This window comes from Oncorhynchus masou, unplaced genomic scaffold (genome assembly GCF_036934945.1).
Source record: "Oncorhynchus masou masou isolate Uvic2021 unplaced genomic scaffold, UVic_Omas_1.1 unplaced_scaffold_551, whole genome shotgun sequence".
Lineage (NCBI taxonomy): Eukaryota > Metazoa > Chordata > Actinopteri > Salmoniformes > Salmonidae > Oncorhynchus > Oncorhynchus masou.
Genome location: NW_027011926.1, coordinates 478,484 through 492,894, shown reverse-complemented (window position 1 = coordinate 492,894; position 14,411 = coordinate 478,484). Strand labels below are relative to the sequence as shown.

The 14,411-nt window shown below is 49.2% G+C and overlaps 1 protein-coding gene across 1 annotated transcript in view; it reads right to left on the bottom strand.

Moving 5' to 3' along the window:
- LOC135536060 (SH3 and multiple ankyrin repeat domains protein 3-like) overlaps positions 1 to 14,411 on the bottom strand; it is a 140,498-nt gene that overhangs the window by 48,211 nt on the left and 77,876 nt on the right. The window contains 7 exon segments of the mRNA XM_064962453.1: positions 3,364 to 3,512; positions 3,515 to 5,305; positions 5,653 to 5,758; positions 6,915 to 7,045; positions 8,094 to 8,117; positions 8,251 to 8,331; positions 8,438 to 8,570. Of these exon segments, the coding sequence (XP_064818525.1) occupies positions 3,364 to 3,512; positions 3,515 to 5,305; positions 5,653 to 5,758; positions 6,915 to 7,045; positions 8,094 to 8,117; positions 8,251 to 8,331; positions 8,438 to 8,570 (2,415 nt within the window).

The following is a 14,411-nucleotide window of genomic DNA, read 5'->3' as shown; positions in this document are numbered from 1 at the left end:
AGTCAAGGACCATATCACCTCCACCCTAGCTGACACCCTAGACCCACTCCAATTTGCTTACCACCCAAATAGGTCCACAGACGATGCAATGTCAACCACACTGCACACTGCCCTAACCTATCTGGACAAGAGGAATACCTATGTGAGAATGCTGTTCATCGACTACAGCTCGGCATTTAACACCATAGTACCCTCCAAACTCGTCATCAAGCTCGAGACCCTGGGACTCGACCCGCCCTGTGCAACTGGGTACTGGACTTCCTGACGGGCCGCCCCCAGGTGGTGAGGGTAGGCAACAACATCTCCACCCCGCTGATCCTCAACACTGGGGCCCCACAAGGGTGCGTTCTGAGCCCTCTCCTTTACTCCCTGTTCACCCACGACTGCGTGGCCCGCACGCCTCCAACTCAATCATCAAGTTTGCGGACGACACAACAGTGGTAGGCTTGATTACCAACAACGACGAGACGGCCTACAGGGAGGAGGTGAGGGCCCTCGGAGTGTGGTGTCAGGAAAATAACCTCACACTCAACGTCAACAAAATTAAGGAGATGATTGTGGACTTCAGGAAACAGCAGAGGGAACACCCCCCTATCCACATCGATGGAACAGTAGTGGAGAGGGTAGTAAGTTAAGTTCCTCGGCGTACACATCACAGACAAACTGAATTGGTCCACCGACACAGACAGCATCGTGAAGAAGGCGCAGCAACGCCGCTTCAACCTCAGGAGGCTGAAGAAATTCGGCTTGTCACCAAAAGCACTCACAAACTTCTACAGATGCAGAATCGAGAGCATCCTGGCGGGCTGTATCACCGCCTGGTACGGCAACTGCTCCGCCCACAACCGTAAGGCTCTCCAGAGGGTAGTGAGGTCTGCCAACGCATCACCGGGGGCAAACTACCTGCCCTCCAGGACACCTACACCACCCGACGTTACAGGAAGGCCATAAAGATCATCAAGGACAACAACCACCCGAGCCACTGCCTGTTCACCCCGCTATCATCCAGAAGGCGAGGTCAGAACAGATGCATCAAAGCTGGGACCGAGAGACTGAAAAACAGCTTCTATCTCAAGGCCATCAGACTGTTAAACAGCCACCACTAACATTGAGTGGCTACTGCCAACACACTGACTCAACTCCAGCCACTTTAATAATGGGAATTGATGGGAAATGATGTAAACTATATCACTAGCCACTTTAAACAATGCTACCTAATATAATGTTTACATACCCTACATTATTCATCTCATATGTATACGTATATACTGTACTCTATATCATCTACTGCATCTTTATGTAATACATGTATCACTAGCCACTTTAACTATGCCACTTTGTTTACATACTCATCTCATATGTATATACTGTACTCGATACCATCTACTGTATCTTGCCTATGCTGCTCTGTACCATCACTCATTCATATATCTTTATGTACATATTCTTTATCCCCTTACACTGTGTATAAGACAGTAGTTTAAGAATTGTTAGTTAGATTACTTGTTGGTTATTACTGCATTGTCGGAACTAGAAGCACAAGCATTTCGCTACACTCGCATTAACATCTGCTAAACATGTGTATGTGACAAATAAAATTTGATTTGATTTGAGCAAGAGGAACTGACCATCCCTACGTTCAGGCTACACCCCAACTCGAACACTCCGTTCTGCCACCTCAGGTCTCTCGTGTTGTTTCTATGCCTGTGATATGTGGTTGTCCCACCTATCTATCTTCAGATTAATGTTGTTTCTATGCCTGTGATATGTGGTTGTCCCACCTATCTATCTTCAGATTAATGTTGTTTCTATGCCTGTGATATGTGGTTGTCCCACCTAGATATCTTCAGATTAATGTTGTTTCTATGCCTGTGATATGTGGTTGTCCCACCTATCTATCTTCAGATTAATGTTGTTTCTATGCCTGTGATATGTGGTTGTCCCACCTAGATATCTTCAGATGAATGCACTAACTGTCACTCTGGACAAGTGTGTCTACTAAATAACTAAAATGTAAAATTTAAATGTCGGGGTCAGTTACCTGGAAGAGGTAGGGTGGGTTAGGGTCAGGGTTACCTGGAAGAGGTAGGGTGGGTTAGGGTCAGGGTTACCTGGAAGAGGTAGGGTGGGTTAGGGTCAGGGTTACCTGGAAGAGGTAGGGTGGGTTAGGGTTAGGGTTACCTGAAGAGGTATCAGGGTGGGTTAGCGTCAGGGTTACCTGGAAGAGGTAGGGTGGGTCAGGGTTACCTGGAAGAGGTAGGATGGGTTAGGGTCAGGGTAACCTGAAGAGGTATCAGGGTGGGTTAGGGTCAGGGTTACCTGGAAGAGGTAGGGTGGGTTAGGGTTTCCTGAAGAGGTAGGGTGGGTTAGGGTCAGGGTTACCTGGAAGAGGTAGGGTGGGTCAGGGTTACCTGGAAGAGGTAGGGTGGGTCATGGTTACCTGGAAGAGGTAGGGTGGGTTAGGGTCAGGGTTTCCTGGAAGAGGTAGGGTGGGTTAGGGTCAGGGTTTCCTGGAAGAGGTAGGGTGGATCAGGGTTATCTGGAAGAGGTAGGGTGGGTCAGGGTTACCTGGAAGAGGTAGGGTGGGTCAGGGTCAGGGTTACCTGAAGAGGTATCAGGGTGGGTCAGGGTACAGGGGTACCTGGAAGAGGTAGGGTGGGTCAGGGTTACCTGGAAGAGGTAGGGTGGGTCAGGGTTACCTGGAAGAGGTAGGGTGGGTCAGGGTCAGGGTTACCTGAAGAGGTATCAGGGTGGGTCAGGGTACAGGGGTACCTGGAAGAGGTAGGGTGGGTCAGGGTTACCTGGAAGAGTTAGGGTGGGTCAGGGTTACCTGGAAGAGGTAGGGTGGGTTAGGGTCAGTGTTACCTGGAAGAGGTAGGGTGGGTTAGGGTCAGGGTTACCTGGAAGAGGTAGGGTGGGTTAGGGTCAGGGTTACCTGGAACAGGTAGGGTGGGTTAGGGTCAGGGTTACCTGGAAGAGGTAGGGTGGGTTAGGGTCAGGGTTACCTGGAAGAGGTAGGGGGTTAGGGTTACCTGGAAGAGGTAGGGTGGGTTAGGGTCAGGGTTACCTGGAAGAGGTAGGGGGGTTAGGGTTACCTGGAAGAGGTAGGGTGGGTTAGGGTTACCTGGAAGAGGTAGGGTGGGTTAGGGTCAGGGTTACCTGGAAGAGGTAGGGTGGGTCAGGGTTACCTGGAAGAGGTAGGGTGGGTCAGGGTCAGGGTTACCTGGAAGAGGTAGGGTGGGTTAGGGTCAGGGTTACCTGGAAGAGGTAGGGTGGGTCAGGGTCAGGGTTACCTGGAAGAGGTAGGGTGGGTTAGGGTCAGGGTTACCTGGAAGAGGTAGGGTGGGTCAGGGTCAGGGTTACCTGGAAGAGGTAGGGTGGTGGGCGTCCAGGTCCACAGCCAGATGGAAGCAGATCGCTGTCTGAAGACTGTTTCAGTAGAGGATCCCTGAGAGCAGAGCGACCACGGCCCAGGGGAGAACGCAGCCTGGGCTTCAGGCTCTGGGGGTCTGAGGTGGTGGAGGGCAGGATTTTCGGGGTGGCAGTGAAAGGCTGGGGGGTTCTGGGGAGGGCAGGGTGGGGGGCAGGCTGGGGGTCGGGGTGCTGCTGGGGGATAAGATGTTCTCTATGTGAGTGTCTCCCTCCTCCACCCCTGAGTCTGGAGCTGACTCCCCTCCTCCCCTGCCCTCACCTGCCTGGGGTCTCCGTGGTGACAGGCTGAGGGAGGAGGGGGGCTGGGTGGGGGAGGGGGGCGTGGCAAACACCAGGGGAGGAGACACCAGACCAATCTTACGAAGCTCCTCCCTCGTCTCCTCATCACTGGATGACAGCAGTGCAGGGGGCAGGGTCACCGTGTAAGGCCCGCCCTCCAGACTCTTCCTCCTCTCTGATTGGCCCTGGGTTACCGTATAAGGCCCTCCCTCCTCCTCTGAGCTGCCAACGGTCAGACTTCGCCTCCTCTGTAATTGTCCATGCAGCGCCTCAATCAGCTCTTCCCCCAGCCCCCGTCCTGCCGGCTGGCTTTCATTGGTTATATTGATGGTCACCTGACTGATGGGAGGGAGGGGCATAGCCTGCCAACGCTCGGGGGAGGGCACAGCAGGAGATGTGACTCCACCTTCTGTCTCTGGCCGTTCTACGACTGGCCGCTCCAGCTGTCCTTCAAGGAATATGGGTGGGTTGATACGTTTATGATGGAGCTCAGGGCTGGTCAGGGGAGGAGGGGTTCGTTTGGGCCTGGGCTCGGGGCTGGGTGAGTGTGCGTGTTTGGTTCTGGGTTCAGGGCTGGGTGTGCGTGCTGTGAGAGCTCGTTCGCGGGCAGCGAGGGCCAGGGCGAGGGGGGAGGAGGGGTCCAGAGGCTTGCCTGTCAGTGGGTGAAGAAAGGTGGAGTGGGGGGAGGAGGAGGGGGAGAGGACGGGGGATGGGGGGGGCAGCTCCCCCAGGTCATCTACAGAGTGGGACTGGGTCAGTAGGATGGGAGGGGGCTCTGAACCCCCTCCCTCCACAGACAGGAAGAAGGAGGACCTACGGCCCTGAGGGGGCGTGACCCGTATCTGAGCACGCTCAGTGAGCACCTGCTGCTGGTATAGCTCTGCCCTGCTGGGCCCCTCCTCCACCTGCAGCTGTTTGAGGAGCGGAGACTTGCGGCGCTGAGGCTTGCTGGGGGGGGCAGGCAGCTGACCAACGTTGGCATACGGGTTCTCTACTGGTCGGCCACGCCTCCTGTTGCTGCTGCGCTCCCCTGGAGGGTTAGGGCTGGGGGCAGGGCTGGTTCTGGAGAGGATGCTGGGGCTGGGGGCAGGGCTGGTTCTGGAGAGAGGGCTGGGGGCAGGGCTGGTTCTGGAGAGGGGGCTGGGGGAGGCAGCAGGGCTGGTTCTGGAGAGAGGGCTGGGGGAAGCAGCAGGGCTGGGTCGGGACAGGCCCAGCCCTGCTGTAGCCCCAGAAGGTCGGCCTAGGGGGGCAGACTCTGCAGGTAGATAGCCTGGTACAGGTGAGTCCTGCAGGATGATCATGGAGCGAGCTTTCCTCTGCCGCTCTGCATGGCTCCGAGACGTTGGCGAATCACAGACCTCGTGCAGCCTAGGTTCCGCCCCCGGCTTGAAGCTGGAGTGTGATTGATCGGCTGCTCGCTGCGGGGGAGGTGGAGGGCAGAAGGCCGGTGGCGGGCCAGAGTCCAGGAAGTAGTGAGAGGGGGAGGAGGGGGCAGTCTGTGGAGGAGGAGGTATGAAGCCATCAGTCATCGAAGAGCTCCTTGGAAACCGATGCTCTCCAATCAGTGCAGAGATCCTGTCATCCTCTGGTGCACCTGCAGGGGAGAGACTGGGATATTATAACCTGAATATAACCTCTACAGGTATAAGCCTTGGGTGGGGGGGTTATCAGTCTGCTTATTAAACAGAATCGCTGTATTCCCACGTGGACACATTTTGACGGGAGTGGACCCTCTTGCTTCGCCTCTTCCTCTCTACCATAGGTTGTGTAAGCATTTCGGTTGTTGTTGCTGGTAACATTTTCTGATTGAGGTGCTGTCTATGTGTGAGTAGCGGCCCGTAGCATGGTTCAGCCTCAGGCCTGTTTCATGAGCGCCTAGGTCCAATAGACATGGTTCGCCACTGGATTCTGGTAATAGTTAGAGTAATGTAATTGTCTCACCAAAGGACTTGGTCCGAGACATTCCACGAGGCAGCTGCATGGTGGCTTTCTCCAGACCCAAGGAAACCCCTGGAGGAACAGGCAGGCCCTGCCGCTCAAACAAAGACTACAACACACACACACACACCACACACACACACACAGACACACACACACAGACACAGACACACACAGACACAGACACACACACACACACAGTGAGAGAATACCTGGGATCACATGCGTTTTAAAGAAACAGCATCTGTCTGGACCAGTAGTGAATCGTGACTGAGTGAATCAGCAGTAAATCGTGACTGGGTGAACCAGCAGTAAATTGTGACTGAGTGAATCAGCAGTAAATCGTGACTGGGTGAACCAGCAGTAAATCGTGACTGAGTGAACCAGCAGTAAATCGTGACTGAGTGAATCAGCAGTAAATCGTGACTGGGTGAACCAGCAGTAAATCGTGACTGGGTGAACCAGCAGTAAATCGTGACTGGGTGAACCAGCAGTAAATCGTGACTGGGTGAACCAGCAGTAAATCGTGACTGGGTGAACCAGCAGTAAATCGTGACTGAGTGAATCAGCAGTAAATCGTGACTGAGTGAATCAGCAGTAAATCGTGACTGAGTGAATCAGCAGTAAATCGTGACTGAGTGAATCAGCAGTAAATCGTGACTGAGTGAACCAGCAGTAAATCGTGACTGGGTGAACCAGCAGTAAATTGTGACTGGGTGAACCAGCAGTAAATCGTGACTGGGTGAACCAGCAGTAAATCGTGACTGAGTGAATCAGCAGTAAATCGTGACTGAGTGAATCAGCAGTAAATCGTGACTGAGTGAACCAGCAGTAAATCGTGACTGAGTGAACCAGCAGTAAATTGTGACTGGGTGAACCAGCAGTAAATCGTGACTGAGTGAACCAGCAGTAAATCGTGACTGGGTGAACCAGCAGTAAATCGTGACTGGGTGAACCAGCAGTAAATCGTGACTGGGTGAACCAGCAGTAAATCGTGACTGGGTGAACCAGCAGTAAATCGTGACTGGGTGAACCAGCAGTAAATCGTGACTGAGTGAACCAGCAGTAAATCGTGACTGGGTGAACCAGCAGTAAATCGTGACTGAGTGAACCAGCAGTAAATCGTGACTGGGTGAACCAGCAGTAAATCGTGACTGGGTGAATCAGCAGTAAATCGTGACTGAGTGAACCAGCAGTAAATCGTGACTGAGTAAACCAGCAGTAAATTGTGACTGGGTGAACCAATAGTGACTCATCCGACTTACGTTGATCTCTTGTTGAGTAATTCGTCTGCTGGTTGGCCGCTGCTTCACGGTGGCCGCTCTGTAGTCCGCCTCCAAGGGGCATTTTCTCATCATCGCCTCCTGGGACTCAGTCAACATCTCGTCCAGCTTTTCTGAAATACAACAAAGTACACAGTACAACACAGTACTACATAGTACTACAACACAGTACTACAACACAGTACTACAACACAGTACCACATAGCACTACAACACAGTACTACAACACAGTACCACATAGCACTACAACACATAACTACAACACAGTACCACATAGCACTACAACACAACAACAACAACACAGTACCACAGAGTACTACATAGCACAGCAACACAGTACAAGACCTAACTACTACACAGTACTACATAGCACTACAACACAGTACCGCATAACACTACAGATAATTACAACAGTACTACAAGACAGTACCACATAGCACTACAACACAGTACAACACATAACTACAACACAACACAGTACTGCAAGACAGTACCACATAGCACAGCAACACATAACTACAACACAGTACAGTACAGCAACACAGTACTACATAGCAGTACTACATAGCACTACACAGTAAAACACAGTACTACATAGCACTACACAGTACTATATAGCACTACACAGTAAAACACAGTACTACATAGCACTACACAGTACTACATAGCACTACAAAGTACTACATAGCACTACACAGTAAAACACAGTACTACATAGCACTACACAGTAAAACACAGTATTACATAGCACTACAACACAGTATTACATAGCACTACAACACAGTATTACATTGCACTACAAAGTACTGCATAGCACTACACAGTAAAACACAGTATTACATAGCACTACAACACAGCATTACATTGCACTACAAAGTACTGCATAGCACTACACAGTAAAACACAGTATTACATAGCACTACAACACAGCATTACATTGCACTACAAAGTACTGCATAGCACTACACAGTAAATCAAAGTATTACAGAGCACTACAACACAGTATTACAGAGCACTACAACACAGTATTACAGAGCACTACAACACAGTATTACATAGCACTACAACACAGTATTACATAGCACTACTACACAACATTACATAGCACTACAACACAATACAATTCCAACACAATACAATTCCAACACAACACACACTCACCCCCTCGTCTCCTCCTGGCAGAGGCTTACAGGAGAAAGTACAGATCAGGTCACTCACTGTGTGTGTGTGTGTGTGTGTGTGTGTGTGTGTGTGTGTGTGTGTGTGTGTGTGTGTGTGTGTGTGTGTGTGTGTGTGTGTCTCTTTCTCTCTCTCCTACCTATCTCTTCCAGTTCAGCAGTCATAGATTTGGAGCGCAGTGTGAGCGACGTGCTGGGTGCTCTCTTAGGTGGAGGAGGTGCTGTTGGGGGATGTCAGCCAATCAAATGAGTCACAGCATGACCAAAACCCATCCATTCACCTTTATCACAGAAATCACACAGAAACACACACACACTATCCCATACCTTTCTTACGGACTAAGTCGGACTCAGGTTTGCGTGTGACTGAAACAACCTTCATCAGCAGCTGACTTCCTCCCTGACGGATCAGCGACACCACCTGTCTATGACCCACCTTCACCACATCACTACCATTTACCTGACACACACACACACACACACACACACACACACACACACATTCAACATAGGGTTAGGGTTACATAGAACTGCAGAGTACAACCTGTCTATGACCCACCTTCACCACATTGCTACCCTTTACCTGACACACCCACCCACACACACACACACACACACACACACACACACACACACACACACACAAAAACACACAAAAACACCAATTCCACCACTGGCCTTTGTATTAATAGAAAGTACTTCTACGTCTGTATTTAGTTGTGTGGGTGTGTGTGTGCCATAAACAGGTATAGAGGACTCTAGTGCACAAAAGCATATTTTAGCCCGGACATTCCAATTACGACTTTCACCATTTTGAAGTAGTCTGGGTGGGACTACCTGTGGGTTAAAGAAGGATCATCATCAAATCAAATGTATTTGTCACATACACATGGTTAGCAGATGTTAATGCGAGTGTAGCGAAATGCTTGTGCTTCTAGTTCCGACTTGGTCTCTTGGCTACTTGGTCTCAATGGCACTGTTGCAGCGGCGGATGCAGCGTCGGATATAGGTATGGGAGACATGTGCGGCCTCCCGGGGAGACATGTGCGGCCTCCCGGGGAGACATGTGCGGCCTCCCGGGGAGACATGTGCGGCCTCCCGGGGAGACATGTGCGGCCTCCCGGGGAGACATGTGCGGCCTCCCGGGGAGACATGTGCGGCCTCACGGGGCGGCATCTTGTCGGGCACCCGCACCCAAAAATTTGGAATGGTAACATTTGCTTGATCGGTATTCAATCGCTCATTTACACATCACATCAATTACATCATATCACCATGTGGGAATGTGGGTCAATTAACCTTGTTCAAATCAAATCAAATTTTATTTGTCACATACACATGGTTAGCAGATGTTAATGCGAGTGTAGCGAAATGCTTGTTCTTCTAGTTCCGACAATGCAGTAATAACCAACAAGTAATCTAACTAACAATTCCTAAACTACTGTCTTATACACAGTGTAAGGGGATAAAGAATATGTACATAAAGATATATGAATGAGTGATGGTACAGAGCAGCATAGGCAAGATACATTAGATGGTATCGAGTACAGTATATACATATGAGATGAGTATGTAAACAAAGTGGCATAGTTAAAGTGGCTAGTGATACATGTATTACATAAGGATGCAGTAGATGATATAGAGTACAGTATATACGTATACATATGAGATGGATAATGTAGGGTATGTAAACATTATATTAGGAAGCATTGTTTAAAGTGGCTAGTGATATATTTTACATCATTTCCCATCAATTCCCATTATTAAAGTGGCTGGAGTTGAGTCAGTGTGTTGGTAGCAGCCACTCAATGTTAGTGGTTGCTGTTTAACAGTCTGATGGCTTGAGATAGAAGCTGTTTTTCAGTCTCTCGGTCCCAGCTTAATTGCACCTGTCCTACCTCGCCTTCTGGATGATAGCGGGGTGAACAGGCAGTGGCTCGGGTGGTTGTTGTCCTTGATGATCTTTATGGCCTTCCTGTAACATCGGGTGGTGTAGGTGTCCTGGAGGGCAGGTAGTTTGCCCCCGGTGATGCGTTGTGCAGACCTCACTACCCTCTGGAGATCCTTACGGTTGTGGGTGGAGCAGTTGCCATACCAGGCGGTGATACAGCGCGCCAGGATGCTCTCGAATGTGCATCTGTAGAAGTTTGTAAGTGCTTTTGGTGACAAGCTGAATTTCTTCAGCCTCCTGAGGTTGAAGAGGCTCTGCTGCGCCTTCTTCACGATGCTGTCTGTGTGAGTGGACCAATTCAGTTTGTCTGTGATGTGTATGCCGAGGAACTTAAAACTTACTACCCTCTCCACTACTGTTCCATCGATGTGGATAGGGGGGTGTTCCCTCTGCTGTTTCCTGAAGTCCACAATCATCTCCTTAGTTTTGTTGACGTTGAGTGTGAGGTTATTTTCCTGACACCACACTCCGAGGACCCTCACCTCCTCCCTGTAGGCCGTCTCGTCGTTGTTGGTAATCAAGCCTACCACTGTTGTGTCGTCCGCAAACTTGATGATTGAGTTGGAGGCGTGCGTGGCCACGCAGTCGTGGGTGAACAGGGAGTACAGGAGAGGGCTCAGAACGCACCCTTGTGGGGCCCCAGTGTTGAGGATCAGCGGGGTGGAGATGTTGTTGCCTACCCTCACCACCTGGGGGCGGCCCGTCAGGAAGTCCAGTACCCAGTTGCACAGGGCGGGTCGAGACCCAGGGTCTCGAGCTTGATGACGAGCTTAGAGTGTACTATGGTGTTAAATGCTGAGCTGTAGTCGATGAACAGCATTCTCACATAGGTATTCCTCTTGTCCAGATGGGTTAGGGCTGTGTGCAGTGTGGTTGAGATTGCATCGTCTGTGGACCTATTTGGGCGGTAAGCAAATTGGAGTGGGTCTAGGGTGTCAGCTAGGGTGGAGGTGATATGGTCCTTGACTAGTCTCTCAAAGCACTTCATGATGACGGAAGTGAGTGCTACGGGGCGGTAGTCGTTTAGCTCAGTTACCTTAGCTTTCTTGGGAACAGGAACAATGGTGGCCCTCTTGAAGCATGTGGGAACAGCAGACTGGTATAGGGATTGATTGAATATGTCCGTAAACACACCAGCCAGCTGGTCTGCGCATGCTCTGAGGGCGCTGCTGGGCAAGTTGGAGTGGGTGACCTGATTCTAGTTTGTGAACTAGGCAGGCTTCTGCCTGGGAAGGTCTCCCAATCAGAAGTGCCAGATGGGGAGGGGGGCAGGGGTAGGTTGACCTCAGGTCTCCCTACTGGAAGCCCGAGGTAGGGGGGGGCAGGGGTAGGTTGACCTCAGGTCTCCCTACTGGAAGCCCGAGGTGGGGGGGAGGGGGCAGGGGTAGGTTGACCTCAGGTCTCCCCACTGGAACGCAACTCTAACTTTGTACAGTACTAATGCAATTAATAAAATCAGACACTGTGAAATGCTACCAAATAAACCACAATTCATTCATAATACTGTGAATATACTGTTTCAGAAACATATTGTTGCATTTTGTTCCTGGTTTCTGTGAAATGGTTAAGAATAATATAAAAGCAGTCTGCACCACACGAAGGTGAATTGGTTTAGTCTTGACTCTTGGTTGCCAGTGTTGGGGGAGATGAGTAATGTATTGATGCTCGAGTGCCAAATCAACACAAATGGATAAGAAAAGGTCTACGCCATCAGGTGCCCAGTTTAGGAGAAAGAAGAAGAGGAGAAACGAGCAAAAGATAAAGGTACGCAGCTGTGTCATCTCTTTATGAGTATAATATTATGCATGTAATGACACAGGCTAGTATAACTCTTATGTTTAGGGGGTTATGAGTATAATATTATGCATGTTGGGTTTAGGGTTTGGTCATCTCTTTATGAGTATAATATTATGCATGTAATGAAACAGGCTAGTATAACTCTTATGTTTGTTAGCCTATGTTGCTCACTATGCTATTACATATAGGGTGACAATATTCAGTTTTCTGTCCAACTAGCTTCCATAACATAGGATATAATTTCACACAGTTTCATCATGGTAATGTGAGTAGCCTGCAACCTAACTAGCACATTATTGATTTGGTTAACTTTCATTGAGGTAACATCATAAAGGTTTTCTGTGTTTGAACTGACTAGGTCCTGAGCTCAGTAAAGGGGAATGTCCAATGCTGTAGGCTAACTTAAAATACTATATTATGCTGATATTTTGGATATTTTGTGATATATTGAGTGTTTTGGGGTGTCTTATGCCTAGAATTAGCCAAGGAGGTTGTGTGGTTCATTTGGTTCCTATTCTGACAGTTTGATGAATTGTGCATAATGAAATCTATATTTAATTGTGCAACAAATGTATTTAGAGTGTCAGACTCAAACTGTATTTCAATACCCAGCAGGTGTATCTCACTGATCATCCCTAAAGCCAACACCTCCTTTGGCCGCCTTTCGTTCCAGTTCTCTGCTGCCTGTGACTGGAACGAGTTGCAAAAATCGCTGAAGTTGGAGACTTTTATCTCCCTCACCAACTTCAAACATCTGCTATCTGAGCAGCTAAGCGATTGCTGCAGCTGTACATAGTCTATCCGTAAATAATGCACCCAATTTACCTACCTCATGTCCATACTGTTTATATTTATTTACTTTTCTGCTCTTTTGCACACCAGTATCTCTACCTGTACATGACCATCTGATAATTTATCACTCCAGTGTTAATCTGCAAAATTGTAATTATTCGCCTACCTCCTCATGCCTTTTGCACACAATGTATATAGACTCTCTTTTTTCTTTTTTCTACTGTGTTATTGACTTGTTAATTGTTTACTCCATGTGTAACTCTGTGTTGTCTGTTCACACTGCTATGCTTTATCTTGGCTAGGTTGCAGTTGTAAATGAGAACTTGCTCTCTACTAGTCTACCTGGTTAAATAAAGGTTAAATAAAGGTGAAATAAATAAAAAATATAAAAAAATGCACATTCAGGGGCACTTCTGAAATATTATGGAGCACCCTCTGGCACTGGCCAGGATGAGGAGCCATCTACCTCCTCAGCCACACAGGCCTCTTCAGAAATGATCTCAGAGCCTCACGATGAGGAGCCATCTACCTCCTCAGCCAAACAGGCCTCTTCAGAAATGATCTCAGAGCCTCACGATGAGGAGCCATCTACCTCCTCAGCCAAACAGGCCTCTTCAGAAATGATCTCAGAGCCTCACGATGAGGAGCCATCTACCTCCTCAGCCACACAGGCCTCTTCAGAAATGATCTCAGAGCCTCACGATGAGGAGCCATCTACCTCCTCAGCCACACAGGCCTCTTCAGAAATGATCTCAGAGCCTCACGATGAGGAGCCATCTACCTCCTCAGCCAAACAGGCCTCTCCAGAAATGATCTCAGAGCCTCACGATGAGGAGCCATCTACCTCCGCAGCTACACAGGCCTCTTCAGAAATGATCTCAGAGCCTCACGATGAGGAGCCATCTACCTCCGCAGCTACACAGGCCTCTTCAGAAATGATCTCAGAGCCTCACGATGAGGAGCCATCTACCTCCTCAGCCAAACAGGCCTCTCCAGAAATGATCTCAGAGCCTCACGATGAGGAGCCATCTACCTCCTCAGCTACACAGGCCTCTTCAGAAATGTTGGATGAGGATGAAGACCCATTTGTTTCCACTTCTCCCCAGCAGGATTCTTCAGGTGTGTTTGTGCGCACGTGGGTACACGCATGTGTGTTTATGTGTGCATCCCTGCATAAAATAAACACAATGACAGACTGGAAACATGCAAGTTTTTTGCTGACTTCACAAGGCAGCAGTCCAGAAACTCAAAACTGCATGAAAACATGGAAAGAACCGGCAATGAGGATCAAAGAGGAAAGTTAAGAGTGTTGAGCCACTGAGGTATCAGGCAGCCACGATGAGAGAGCCACTGAGGTATCAGACAGCCACGGTGAGAGAGCCACTGAGGTATCAGGCAGCCACAGTGAGAGAGCCACTGATTGAGGTGAGGGATCAAACCAAAGACCCTGTGATAAAGATTGAGGTCCACAAAGCAGCACTTCTCATTTGAATCATTTGATGAGTCTTTGAGTGATGCCCTGAAGACGCTGGTGGTGACATTCTTTCAATGTGGTTGTTGATGCTGCAACCTCAGCCCTTCAGGAAATATTTTCCACATTGGAAAATGTGGGAGAGAAGTTTGGAGTGCTGTCAACCTTCCAGAGTCTCTCAATTGAGGAGCTGACAGAACATTGTGAGTCCCTGAGTATGACACTGCACTATAAAGAACACTCAGACTTGAATGGCAGAGACTTTGCACAGGAACGGAAGAACTTGCCAT